Below are 14389 nucleotides of genomic sequence, written 5' to 3'. Positions count from 1 at the left end.
AGGATAAAACTGGAGAAGTTACTCTAGAATAAACTTTGTCTTTTCCCATGTGTCGGGAGGCGAAGCTTTCACAAGAGGGACCCTTCCGTCTCCAGGCTGCCTCTTTCAAAGCGTCGGGCAGCCGCCTGGATGTGAACGAGTTCCCACAGCAGCATCCATCACCCGTCAAACCGCTTTTATTCTCGGGTGAGAAACTCGGAGAGGAGAGGCGGGGGGCGCGGGCAGCAGCCGCCAAGTGGCTGTAGGGGCCGCTTGGCACAGGGGAGCGCAGACAAAAGCCGGCGGAACTACGTGGCTTAAATTCAAAAGGGGCGCTTCGGGCTCCGTCAGGGCAGTCCCGGCTCGGGGAGGGGGCGGGAGCGGGGCCGGGGCCGCGGGGACGCGCATCCCGGCGGCGGTGCGGGGGGCGATGGGCGCGGGCGGGGAGCGGGACGGGCGGGCGTGGGGCGCAGCTCGGAGCCCCCGGCCCCCACCGCCGCCGCTCGCTCGGGGCCGCAGCAGCTGAAGCGGCCGCCCCAGCCCAGTCCCGGAGCGACGATGAGGGGCATCCCGGGCTTAAAGAGGCTGCGGCTCAAAATCTGGCGGCGATGCGCCCTGCTGCTGCTCCTCCTCTGGGCTGCCTGCTGGGTGGTGGTGAGCGCTGCGCTGTTCCTCTTCCACAGGAGCGTCTTCTCCGAGCGCTGCACGGACGAGAAAAGCCACCGGATCCTAGCCAGGCTGGTACGTGCCCCGGCGGGACGCGGGGCATCGCCCGGCAGGACGGGGCGCCGGCGGTCCGTCGGGGCTGCGCTGAGCCGAGCACCCGCTGCCGGCCGTGCCGCCCCTCCCCAGCTCCGGCCGCCGGAGGTGCCGCATTACCGGCGCCCCGCGGTGCACACGGGCGGGTGGCTGCCTCCTTACCTCCTTTCCTCTTTCCCTCCCTCTTTCCCTCCCTCCCTGCTTCCCTCCCCGAGGCGAGGTCAGGTGCAGGCGGCGGGCCGGATCCCTGGCGTGGGATGCGGGTGAGCTGCCCAAGCTCTTTGGAAAGGGCAGCTCGGCGTGCCGCACTCTCCGGAGCGGGGGGAAACCTTCCTCCGGGTGTTCTTTCTTTTTTTTTTTTTTTTCTTTGTTTGTTTGTTTTGTTTTTAGCCGAAAATGTCTATGGACAAAAGTCATCTTTCAAAAGTGCCAGGCAGCTTGTATCGCCTTCTTTATGTCTGGCGTGTAAAGGTGCGATTACTCAAAATTCAAGAAAGAATATTCATTGAAATTTCCCTTAGAAATAGTAATAAAGAGATTTAGGATTGTGTAGGAAACACTTTGAGAAGAGGAGCAGCTTGGGTTAATCCTTTGAGTTTAATTTTGTTTCTTAATGAGGGTATGTGTACTGCCAACGGTTAGGTGGGAAGAGAGGAATCCTAATGGGAATTAAATAATCTATTATTGCAAGCAAGCAAAAAGCTGATCATAGATTTCCTTAATTCTGTATAATAAAGAAAGTGCAAGTATAGGCAGTGGTCCTAACAGAGTGTTTTTAATGGCAGTGAGTTCCAGTTTCTTTACCGCAGTAGCCAGCTTGAAGTACAGCTGAGCTCAGGTTTGCAGCTGAAGGAATGATTTCTGCCTCCTCCTTACGTGGTTGGGAAGATCATTGAGATATGGAGGAGCACGGAGCTGCCAAGCTCAGGGAGGTCTAGGTCCTTGCCATCACACTCGCCACTAAAGAGATGGACTGAGACTTGTTGCTGTTCTTGAGTTTGGAGACGGTTAGGCACGCCTTCAAAAGCCCAGGCAGGGATCAGATTTCAGGCGCAAGCTTGGAAAGTTGTCTCTGTTCACTGAGTGATAGCTCAGTTACAGACCCTCCTTCCAGAGGAAGAGTAGCTGAGGTTGCTGTGCTCATCTATCTCTGTAGGTAAGTCTTCAGTACTACCATTAAGGTTTGTAAAGCAACAGTTTTCCTAGATGATGTTAGAAAGGGATTGTCCTTCTAGTGGAATAATTAGAAAATGAGCTCATCTTCATCAGCCCACAAATAAGTCTTTTGACATCTTCTGAGCAAGGCATGAGTTTTGCAGTTATAAAAGTGCAATTATCTATGAAACAAATAACCCGATAATTTGAGTCTCACGCTCTTTATTAAGCAAAAATCAGCCTCTAAGAAAAACTATCTTTCTAGTCGTGTGTCATATTTTCAGTAGGAGATTAGATGAGCTATTTTAAGCAAGTTGGTGAAAATGCCCTAGCAAGTGGCATTTCCAAAGGGTTTATTTCCTTATTCTGAGTAAGATGTACATCTGTGCAGATGTGTACTGCACTGACAAGGCAGAAGTGGCACAGGGCATTTTGCAGGAACCAATTTGAACTCTCAAAAAAAAAAAAATCACTCTTTCCTAATGCCAATCTCATCTTCATTTACCCTGAACACACTAAATCATAGCAATCAATTTCTCTTTCCTCTGGAGAAATCAATTAATTTTGATGCCTTCCAAACCTGGCTCAGTATTGCATTTACACAGGAGAAGTACTAGCTAACAAGGCAGAACATCAGTCTCAGGCCACTGATGGTGGTACAGTGAGTTATTTAAATTTATATAAATCCTTAGCAGGGTTTACATTAATTTAAGCTTTTACGTTAATTTAAACCCAGCTTTTCCGAACTTATCTTGATAAGTGCACTAAGGGCATTAAAAATTATGTAGCCAAATTTAATCAGAAACATACAAGCAAATCCAAACCATACTTGTGTTTGCATTTTTCTGTAGTACAGCTGCTTCTCTATAAGGATTTTGGCTTGGTGTCACTTTCATATTTTAGTTTTAAAAATATGGCACTTAGTGGCATTCAAAGGGCAATCATTAGGTAGATTTAAAACTGTCTCATTGACAGATCTCAAAATGCAGCCATTAAGACAGGAGTGGCAGCATGGAGGACCATTTCTGAAAGATTTCCCTGGGGAATTGATTCTCCTTTTTATCAACAATCACCGTGATGAATTACAATCTTGTATAGTGAAGTTTGCAGTTAGTGCAAAGGTTCCTGGGTTAGTAAATAATAAATCTGTATCACCTGGTTAAATGCTTTCAGTCCACCAGAATGTGTTTTAATACTGTAAAATGCAAGCTAATACTCTGGGGAGCACAATAGTGCTATGCCAATATGATGGAAAATGGTCTTGTAAAACTGTATGTCTTTGGAAAAGGATGTAAGGGTCAAATAATTGCTTCAAGATGAACTACCAGTGCAGACTATGCCTAAAAGGCATAGATAGAAAATATCTATGATAGAAAATAGTTCAAACTTCTTGATTGCTTACTTGAGGGAACCTTTCTGAAATCTTTGCTTGCTTTGGTGACGAGCAGAGAATGTTACATCTGGAAGGCTGCTCTGTGTTTCATCACTGTGAGACCATGAACTCCTTGATCAAGTTTTCTTCCACATATCCTAGTTTGCAAAACACTGCACAAGGTCATTGTAAAGAATACCATGAATTAGACATTCTTTGTCAGATACTAGGTTAATAATGAAAGATTTATAGGTTAAACTGAAAAAACAGCAGACAAGTTCTAAACAGCAACCAGGTTCAAAAAGGACTTGTCTCCTATGTCTGTGAAATGTGAGACTACTTTTTCCACAACTACTTTTTCTCATTAATGTGATTAAGAATGACATGATGTCAATACAAGAAAATAAGATACACATTTACATGTTTGACTACAGGTGATGGACATGTGTTCTAGATGTAAGAGGTCTATGCATGTGGACCCTCTAAGAGTGAACCTGATGGACCACACTAAAACTGTCCATGGGGGCATGTGTTCACCCATGTGAACCCAATTACATGACTAAGTCCTAAATTCTCTTACTGTAGCAGAAGAGAGTTAGGTTGTGGTCTCTCAACAGAGTTTTAAACGTGCTTATACTTACAATCCAAAGAAACCCCCCCAAATTCCTTCTGTTTGTAATTCTCTTTCTAATACTGCTTAGAGTTCCAGATGGTAAGAACTGCTAAACTACTTTTGCTAAGAAAACTATGTTTCCTATTTAAAAAGGTAGAGTAAAATTGTATTAAATTCATAGGAGTGGATTTTCAAAAGCAGGAGCATTGATCTGCATGCTCTGAAGTCTGCAGACAGCCCAGTGAGTCTGCTTGGCCATCCTGATGTTGATGTCGATGCAGATGCGTGTGTGATTCACATGTGTGGACTCAGGGTCAGAACACTCATGCAAGAGTTTGCCTACCTGGCTCTCCTTGCTGGCAATGACTGTTCTCATTTGGCCTGTGAGAACATCAAAATATAAATAAATTTTATCCCTGTCTGAACTGCCCTCAGGGAGCTGTTGCAGTCAATTTATCACCATTCTTGGATTTTGGACTTAATCCTCCATCCATTCCCCTGTGTGTTGTTTAAGGTTGAACTCCAAATGTTGCTTGGCATCAGAACATATTCTTCTGGTGTACACACCTCATAGACTGTCCTAAGAAAATAATTTACTTGAATGTTGTGATCATGTTCTTTGTGTATGTAACAGCAAGTCACAAGTGAGGTGGGGCTCAGGCAGCCATTGCAAGTTCTCCACATGCAGGGGGTCCTGCCAACTTGTTTAAATGAAGGTTCAAATGCCAGAAAGAAGTGAAGGCGGCTGACACTGTCAAGCTGCCTCCCAGATGTTTGGCTTTCTACACCACCTCATCTCTTCCCCTTTCACCAGAGACCTCTGATCATCCCCTCTACTGATTCACTCAAAGCAGTCCCTACAGCTGCACTTCTGAATGTCCATAGGAATGTATCGACTGCCTCCACTTTTGGAAACGATATCATGGAAACAATTATGGGTTGAGGGAAGGACTGGTGAGGGAATCCTTGCAGTTCTTGTATGAATTTGCAATGACCACTTAACTATCAAGCAGCAGTTTCCTTGCTTCCACGGGGTTATTTCTTTACAGCTACAGAAAAAATTAAGTATTCAAGCAATTAATATTAAAATTTCACTTCTGATAATTACATATAAAACCTGAAAAGTCAGTTTGTTCTGCAGATTATTGTTTTAATAATGAAATATAGTATATATTTTAAGATTCTGAAAGTTCTTGGTCCAAAAGGCATTGAGCACAACCTCTGTGTTTCCTGGTAGGGCAGGAGGAGGTTAGGACAGCTTCGTTCAGGGTATGTTGAGTGCAAGGCTGAAACATGCAGGACTGTGGAAGAAACCAGAAATCCAGCTAGCCATGGATTTTCCTGTAGTTTAAGTGGAGGTCTAATTCATGCTCCCCTGAACCTTCCAGAGAAGTCTTGCATTACTATGGAAGTTATCTCCTGTGCCTTAAAGTGTTACAGCCCATCATCTCATATAGCACAGACACGTGTGTTTAAAGTTTGTCTCACTGAACTCATATGTGTAAAACACTTCAAGGTAACAGGTCATTTAGTCCATTTCCTCACCCCTGAAAATCCTGTCCTTTACCATCCCAAGAATCCCTGTTTCGAAGCAAGACTCCCCTAGTAAAAGGTCTCTAGAGATTTCTGAAAAACTATTGAGTCACCCAACGGCTGTAGAAGGTGTGTGTTTGCGGTTCCATGACTGCTGCAAACCTCTTGAGCTTAGGACTGTTGCTCATTATTTGTCTTTCTTTTACGTGGTCCATGGGCATGTGGTTCTGCTATGAATATTCTGCTCTTTCACTCCAGTGTCTTGACTACAGCAGCGGAGCCCTGACTGGTGACCTCTGTGAAGACCTGTGCGTGGCACAGAAGCTGGTGTACAAGCACTGCCTTTACTATGACAGAGGTAAGAAGGTCATTCAGGCCGATTGGAGAGGCCAGCCCATCATACTGAAATCCAAAAAAGAAGTCTTTTCCAGCTACCAGCACCTCAGTATGCTGGAGGAGGTGGAAACACAGGATATACCTGAAACTGAGCTTCTGCTGATGGTAGCTTTGGAGGTCAAAAATGCCTTGGGGCTAGAACTGTCTAATAGTACCATGGGGCCCCTGTGGACAAGGAAAAAGGGACCACATTGGAAAGCACAGGTGGCCAGCATGTGGTCCTTGCTCCAGCAGGAAGAATATATCTACTTCAGTTTGCTGCAGGACTTCAGCAAACACGTGCTACGAATTATTGGCTCTTGTGGACACTTTTATGCTGTGGAGTATCTCACAGCTGGACATGCCTGGCACAAAACTCTTTTTCCCTTGGAAAATGCGATTGGTCCCTCCCTTACCGGACACAAAAGCAGGGTGAGAGCCATCACTGACATTGCACTCAGCTTTCTGGACATGGTGCAGCATTTTGATAATGATTTCTCTCACCGACTCCACCTGTGTGACATCAAACCAGAAAATTTTGCTATCAGGCATGATCTTACGGTAAGTTACATCTTTGGGATGGTGTTGCAGCAATTTGAAGTCAAAGTCTGGTCTGAAGGTGGCTGTGTAAAAATGACACTTCCCTCCTCGTACAGCTTTTGGCCAAGGTTTTGCAAAACCAATGCATTTACAAGCAACAGGGGAGATCCTCTGCTTCTTTTCTGCTTTGCAGTGTGAACAGCCACGTTTCAGAGCACTAAATCCTGCTGCTTGTTTTGAGAACTGCTTGCTTACTTCTGCTTTGTTTCACCTCCTCAAAGGAACTGGTACTGACAGGGTCCCTTGGATGTGGTGAGGAATGCCTCCTGAAGGCAAGGGGATCTCAAAATCTGTGAATGAAGCTGTAATTTGAGTCATGGCAACTATTTTTGGTAGTGATGCTGAAAGGAAAAAACTATTTGAATTTGAAAACTAAGGCTGAATTCTCTGGTCTGACACAAGGGGAACTCCCCACATCCAAGCATGCACATTTGTGTTTCAATGTTCAGCTTATCTGGTCTGGAAATTCTCCAAGGACAGCAATGGGAAAGTTCCTGCTACTGTTAACTCTTTGACTTTTCCTTGCACTGCTGTAACTCAGACCTGAGTAGCTATGCAAGTTTTCAAAATAGTGACGTAGCTCAGCACCACATTGCTGCATGTATGTCACATTCTGCTGTAGACAGAAATTCCTCTGATTTCAGTTGGAATTGTGTCTACAGACTGGAGGCACTGTGCAGTGAGTAAGTGTTTGAACTAGGTTCCCAATTTGCAGTGACATCAGTGGACTTTCTGCACTCTTAGTGAATATAAAGCATTTTCGGCCACTTTAATACTATTTTTAGTACTCACTGAGAGTTAATATTACACTTGTATCTTCAGAGTACTAGATAAACATTGCCTAAACATAGAGCCATTAGGAGCAGTTAGAGTGCTTTCCCTTCACCCTTCTCTCCCCTCCCATTGTTTATTCAGGTGCAATACAGCAGCTGAATAGGGAACAAGTAAGGAGCTACAGCAAGAAACTAAAATAAGCTGTACCAGTATATATAAGCCAGGTATAGCAGAAGTTCCTCCAGGCAGGCTTTGCCCAGCTTTCTCAGTTGCGCAGGGCTACAGCTGTCTGCGGATGAGCACACACCAGAGCATCTGTTTTACAGCCTTCTTACAGGAAAAGAGATTTCGTTTAGGAAAAGAGGAAGAATACTGGATATGTCTTTCCTCACGAGTCCTTTTGGTGAGTCTTGCTTTGCCAGGATCTTCCAGTGACGTCTGGGGTCCAAAGAGACAACAGACATTTTCTGGTATAGGTAAACATGATAATTTAATATTTCCTAGGAGAATTAATTAAGAAAAAATGAATTGCTGCTCACACATGGCTCTCCCAGTTGTACATTACTTATAGCTTGGTGGTATTGCGCCATCAGGCTGAGAGACAGGAGATACAGTCAGACAGCTGAGGGTGGGGAGAAGGACAGAGGGTGGGGGACAGGATAGAGAGTTTCTAATCAGTGATGGAGGAAGCAGAGTAAGAAGCAGAAATTCTACGTAGTTTTACCAACCAGTTGCAGAATGGGAACACAGCAAGTCAGCCTCTTTTTGTCCCTTATGTTTAAGAGATTTTTTTCACTTGCTGGTTTCCTGTGCTCTGTGTAGGAAAATAATAAAACCCATAATAGTACCGCTATTCCTTGTTGGAGTAATGAGAGCCCTAAAGCCCAAAGAAATGTGCCTAGAGTGCAGCAGTTTCACTTTGAGGATTATTTTCAAGTGGTGGGGATAAGGCTCCAGCTCTCACTCCAGCCTTTGCTTGCTCTCCTGCAGCAAAGGAGAGGAGAGGTCACTGCCTGGTAGATCATCCAGGAGAATTTTAAGCTGCCATGGAGCTGCCATAAGGTGCAGAGTTGGAAGGAGGTTTTGGGTGAATGCACAGTGCTCTGGGAGAGCTTCCTCTTTTACACCCACCTCAAAGAGAACTGGAAAGATTACAGCACCTTAAACATGACATTAAATCAGGTCAGGAACCAAGTTGGGTCCTTGCTGCAATTCCCGAGGTACCTTCTTCATCAATTGCGATCATAACAAACCCCACCAAAATGTAGCCGATCATAGGTAGTGTCACCCAGATCTGTTTTCACGGGGATTGGCTGCATGCCCACACTACATTTTTGTAACAGATGAACTTCAGTGAAGCCGCTGAACCCTTTGGCAGCTGTATGTTTGGGAACCAGGGCTGGTTTTCCTAGCAGAGCAATGGATCGAACGGTCAAATGTACTCAGTGCTGGCAAAGACCCCACCTGGGAGCTGATGCAGCAATCCTATGACTGGGGAAACCCTGCACTGCTTTCACGGTCTCTTCTCCAAAGAACTGAACAGCAAAACAGGAGAAAGCTAGGAAGTAAAGAAGAAAAGAAAAAAAAGATTTGCCTGTTCAAACGTGTGAAATTCCTTAGGATATGTCATCATCATAAGCTCCAAAAAGCCTAAAAATAGTTGAGTTTTTAAGTTATGCCTCATTTCTTCAAGATTTTTCCCTAGGGAAAGAGGACTAGAATAAAATGAAGATTAGACCATGTTCTTTTTCTGCCCATGGAAGGTTTATTTGGGCTTCTACCAAACCAGATATCTTTAGTTCCTGGTGTTGATCCAGTTGCTGTTCCAGTTTCCCCCATTATTTGGGTGGTTGAATCTTAAAAATTAGACTACCATTTGAGCCCAAGTAACTCTGCTTTGCCCAGGTCCCAGATATTTTCCTCAAGGAAAATGTGTGTTAGATGCTGCAAGGGAGTATCCCCAATTTAAGTGTGAAAAGCAGCTGTGAACATTCACTGATTGCACATGCATGATGACTCTGGAAGGAGGCTGCTTTCCCTGTGGTCACCTACAGTTTGTCTCACATCAAGCAGCTGCCATCCCCTTACTGAATTCCTTTCCCTCTTTATTGCTGGGATTTTTTTAAGTGGAACATTCATGGATGGAGTGACACTGGCGGAAACTGGGACTACAGCCCTTTGCTCCCAGAGTGGTCTCACCCCCAACACAGGCAGCAGTTCTGCAAACCACTTTGTGCTATATATTCACTCTTTTTGTGATCCTTGTGTCAGGATGAGAAAAGTGATTGATCCCTTCAGTCATGTTTTTTCTGCTGTGACCAGCTTCAGACTGGACTCTGCTATGGGACGTATTTCTGGACAAGCAGAACAAGAACTGTGCACAGTCAGTGTGTCAAACCATAGCAAACAGGACTGGGCAAAGCCAGAACCAGCTTTCAGCGAAGTTAGGGATGTCTTTCTGCAGCTGAACAGACTCAAAACTACTGAATACAGGGGCAGGTTTGCTGGAGCAGTACCAGGTGCAGCTAACCCTGGGCATGCCACTGCTCCCCTCCACAGAGGCAGAGTCAGAGGGGTTTAGTCTGAATGCTGAGTTGTGAAGTGATACCATCTGGCCCACGGATAACTGTGCACCATCATATAATTAAAAGCTTAAGGTGCCATCTGCATATGCTGCACCAGCAAGTAAATCAGTTTTCGGGATGAATAGTTCCAGCTTAAAGCAAATCAATCCAATTGATCCCAGGGAGGCATATTGCCCACAAATAATTTTCCCACTCCCAGTGTCATAAACATTGGCTGTTTTTGTTTAAAAAGTGGTATTTATAAGGCTAGTGCGGCTTAGTTAAGTGAAATAAGGCCCTTTCATTTTGATCCCAGTTCCTCACTGGCAGATGCTCTTACACAACATTTCCAGAAGCAAGGAGCAAAGAACGCCTGCTCAGCCCCGTTCTACAGTCTGTGCTTTGCCAGATCTCATGGGTTGTTTTGATCCACAGGTGGTGGCCATTGATGTGGATATGGCCTTTTTTGAACCCAAAATGAGGGACATCCTCGAACAGAATTGCACAGGAGATGAAGATTGTAATTTTTTTGATTGCTTTTCAAAATGTAATCTGAAAATAAGAAAATGTGGAGCACAGAGAGCCAATAACAACTTGCAAGTGAGTAGACACAGCTGTTTTATGCATCCCTTTCTTTTAAAATCACATTGACTATAAAATGCATGATATGTACTAGGAGACTGTGAGATGAAGACAGTCAGGTTTTTAAATGCCTCCACATAAGTATCAGTCCTGTTCAGAAATCTCACCTTGGGGCATGCAGACAGATCTTTATATTCACTAGTGGTTATCTGCCATGTTTTTATGTAGCTGTTAGCACAGTGCCTCAGACAGGAGAGCAAAGTAGGGGCAGGGAATTAGCATTACCTTCTCCACTGATAATAAAGACACATCCTCGAGTTGCACCTCAAATACTCTGTTCAGTTCTGGGCTCCTCAGTTCAAGAAAGACACTAAGGTGCTGGAGCAAGTCCAGAGAAGGGCAACAGAGCCTATGAAGGGTCTGGAGAACAAGTGTTATGAGGAGAGGCTGAGGGAGCTGGGGTTGTTCAGCCTGGAGAAAAGAAGGCTCAAGGACATCTTATTGCTCTTTACAACTACCTGAAAGGAGGTTGTAGTGAGTTGGGGGTCAGCCTCTTCTCCGGGGTAATATGCAAGAGGACAAAATGAAATGACGAGAAGTTGCACCAGGGGAGGTTTAGTCTGGATGTTAGGAAAAATTCCTTTACTGAAAGGGTGACCAGGCATTGCACCAGCTGTCCAGAGAAGTGGTGGAATAACCATCCCTGGAAGTGTTCAAAAAACTTGTAGATATGGCATTTAGGGCCATGGTTTAGTGGTAGACTTGGCAGTACTGCACTGACAGCTGGACTCGATGATCTTAGAGGTCTTTTCCAACCTTAGTGATTCTATGATTCTGTGAAAGTCGGGGCTGTCCAAATCTCCAGAGGTAATAGGTGATTATAGTGGAAAGGGGTGTCCATGGGCTTCTTGACCCTGGGATGAAGCGTCTTACAGCTCACCCAGCTTGTGTTGCTGGGAGGCACTAACACAACAGAGGGGTTTGGGGAGTGTAGCTTGTTGGCCTTTTGCCTCCTTCTCCCACCCTTTCACCCTCACCACTTGTTATGCAGAATGATAAAATTGTTTAGGTTGGAAAAGACCTTTAAGATCATTGAGTCTAACCGTTAACCCAGCACTGCCAAGTCCACCACTAAATCATGTCCCTAAGTGCCACGTCTATACATCTTTTAAATACCTCCTGGGATGGAGACTCATCCAATTCTCTGGGCATCCTGTTCCAATGTTTGGCAACCATTTTGTTAAAGAAATTTTTCCTAATATCCAACCTATACCTCCCTTGGCACAACTTGAGGCCGTTTCCTCTTGTCATATTGCTTGTCACCTGGGAGTAGAGACCAACCCACACCTCACTACAGCCTCCTTTGAGGCAGTTGTAGAGAAAGATAAGGTCCTCCCTCAGCATCCTTTTCTCTAGGCTAAACAACCCCAGCTTCCTCAACCACTCATAAGATTTGTGAAGTACAGGAGCAATCTGAGAAGGAGGGGCATTTCTCAGCTAGAGTGTAACCTGTGTGGATGCTTCTTTTCTATGCCTTTCTCTTCGAATGGCTAGAGGCATTTTGGATTCAGATGACATTTTGTTACAGTCCCAGGGAAACAGCAGGGCATTAGTTGTAGCTACAACAATCTGTTCTTTTTCCTTTTCTCAGGTAATCTGTGACAAAATATTCCGTCACTGGTTTTCCCCAAATCTCAGAGGACCGTTGGTTTCCCTCCCCCTGCAGCTGCAGCTGCAGAAAGCTGTGCAGGAGTGTGCTCAGCCGGGGCACATGGACGCTGCCGGGCACCAGAGGACTCTGAAATCTCTCTCTGAGTTATACCACCTGCTTCAGGTCACTCAACAAGAACTGCAAAGGGCAGAGTAGACACAAAAGGCAGGACTGCAAAGGCTACACGCTAGTCTCTCTGCCATCCCTCCTACCCACTGTACATTTACAGCACAGAGATTGCTTTTCTGCTATGCAAATTAAATTCATGGCTGCAGGTGCAGCACATGCTCTTAATATCCTATCAAGTGTGAAATTGTTTTACATTACCTGGATTCTGTTCTTGCTTATTCTCCTGAGCTAGCACTATACCTCTCCATCAGAATTCAGCACACCATTCACTTACCAAGAGCTGTAGACACTGCATCTCTCTGAGAGTGGTGCTCAGAGTGAGGATGCATCTACAGAAGAAAAGTGTAAGTAAGTGCAGCAAAACTACTGCCGATAACTAAAAGAGTGGATGGGTGTGGATAAGTACATGCATGGTGCTTGTTTAAATTTCTCTGTAGAATGAGGCTTATTTAAAGTAGGGACAGAGTGCTCTGTGTGATGATAAAAAAAAAAAAGGATCTCAAATAGGGAAATGTGTTTTCACATGAGCACAGGGTTGCTTTTGTAGAAAGCAGTCCTGTCTGATGTCCTCAAATGCATTTTCTCTGGGGCATTGCATTACCTGTGCGATAGATAACTTTCTGGGGAGAAATTATATAAAGCTACTTCGGGCTTTTCTAGAGCAAAATAATTATACCCTTGCTGAGTTCCCATGTGGGTACTCATATTCTGCAGTGCAGAGGTATGAATAATGCCACTGGATTTTCCCATGTGAACAAGCCCTCAGGCACTTGTACATCAGAGCACTTGATAAGAAGCACTCCTTTGCCAGAGAGCAGAATTACCCAGGAATGTCAACAATCTGTCCTTTGCACTGAACAGAACAATATCCAGACCCAGAGTTGTCTTCCACAGTATTTTTTTAATGAACAAAGAGAAAATTTTTGTATTAATTCATAATCTTGCAATGAGTTACATAAATAAAGATCCCTAGATTAATTTACAATCATTAACTTTGCCTTTTAAATGTGCATAGCTGGCGGTGGAGAATCTGACACACAGGTTCAGAAGACACTGCATGTGCTTAGGCCCAGTACTGGGCAATGTACCCACAAGCTGCATGAGGAATTGAAAACCCCACAACCAGAAAACCCAGCAGCCTATGACAGCCCTTGGCTCAGAAGGACTCTTCAATGTTAAGACTGACAATACAGATTTTTGGATGTGACACGCATAACAACACTTAATCTGTTTCATCTTTACATCCCTCAGCCTTATGACAGCCATGAAGCCTGTGAGAACTAATTATACATAGACTTTCTGTTTCTGGAGTGATTCTTTAAAGTAATGTTAAAGATTGCCTGTGATCAGAAAAATAGGAGCCGCTTAGGAGACCTCGATCTGCTAAAAATTAGGTCAAATTTTCAGACTTGTGCTAGGTCTATTTTATATTTCTTGCAATAAACTACCGTATTTTTAAAAATCATGCAAGTCCTTAAAAAGCTCATAGCAAGAGCAATGTCAGCTGCCTTTCCTGGGGCTGGACAAACTGGTGTTAAGTCAGAGCTACAGCTTAGGAGCTCCTGACTGATAAAGCTGTACTCAGTCCACACTTCTCCTCTACCCAGGCAGAGAATGTTTCAATACTTTTAAGATCATCCTTTGCAAAAGCAGGAAGGCGAAGCAGAATAAGAAGAAACATGAACTCCAGAACTAGCCCTGTTACAAAGTCACAAAATTGATAGAGAAAATAAATAAGGTAAATTAAATAAATTATCGTAAAGGGTTGGGGAAAGATAAAGTATCAAGTAGATAGAAGATAAGGAAAAAGAGTTGAAGGAGAAATAGAAAAAAGAAGTAAAAAATATAGGCCCCTTTGTGAAAACATGATTTATGATGCCAGATTGAATAAAGTAGCATTCAGTCTGAAGATGAAGAGACTGAAGTACAGTAACTTTCTTCAGAAACAGAAAGAAGGTGATAAAAGAGAATAACAGAGAACTGCCCTGTCCAGATTTCCTTGGTGGATGTGACCAGCAATGAGCTTAAATTGTAGCAAGTTAAAAATCAGGTTAGACATGGGTTACAGGCTTTCTGATAGAAAGGAAGAGTGAAGATATGGCACAGATCATCTGGGAAAACTTCGGACTTCACAAGCTGTGATTTCTAACTACAAGCAAGAGTGAGTGCCTGTCAGGAATTACGTACATGCAGCTATATTGATGCTGCTGCCGTGAGGTAACCTTTTATTTCCCAGTCCTGTG

General features: G+C 44.3%; 1 protein-coding gene across 1 annotated transcript; it reads left to right on the top strand.

Moving 5' to 3' along the window:
* The first annotated feature begins 447 nt into the window (after positions 1-447).
* On the top strand, positions 448-13128 carry DIPK1C (divergent protein kinase domain 1C). Its single transcript, XM_027746060.2, has 4 exons — positions 448-720; positions 5670-6347; positions 10160-10324; positions 11958-13128. The coding sequence occupies exons 1-4, from the start codon at positions 538-540 to the stop codon at positions 12171-12173; spliced, it is 1242 nt and encodes a 413-aa protein (XP_027601861.2). The 5' UTR covers positions 448-537; the 3' UTR covers positions 12174-13128.
* Positions 13129-14389: the final 1261 nt, after the last annotated feature.

The sequence above is a fragment of the Pipra filicauda genome, unplaced genomic scaffold (genome assembly GCF_003945595.2).
Source record: "Pipra filicauda isolate LSUMZ 115617 unplaced genomic scaffold, ASM394559v2 scaffold4_size7858003_pilon, whole genome shotgun sequence".
NCBI lineage: Eukaryota > Metazoa > Chordata > Aves > Passeriformes > Pipridae > Pipra > Pipra filicauda.
Note: the sequence above shows the minus strand (reverse complement) of the source record. Positions and strands in the feature narration are given on the sequence as shown.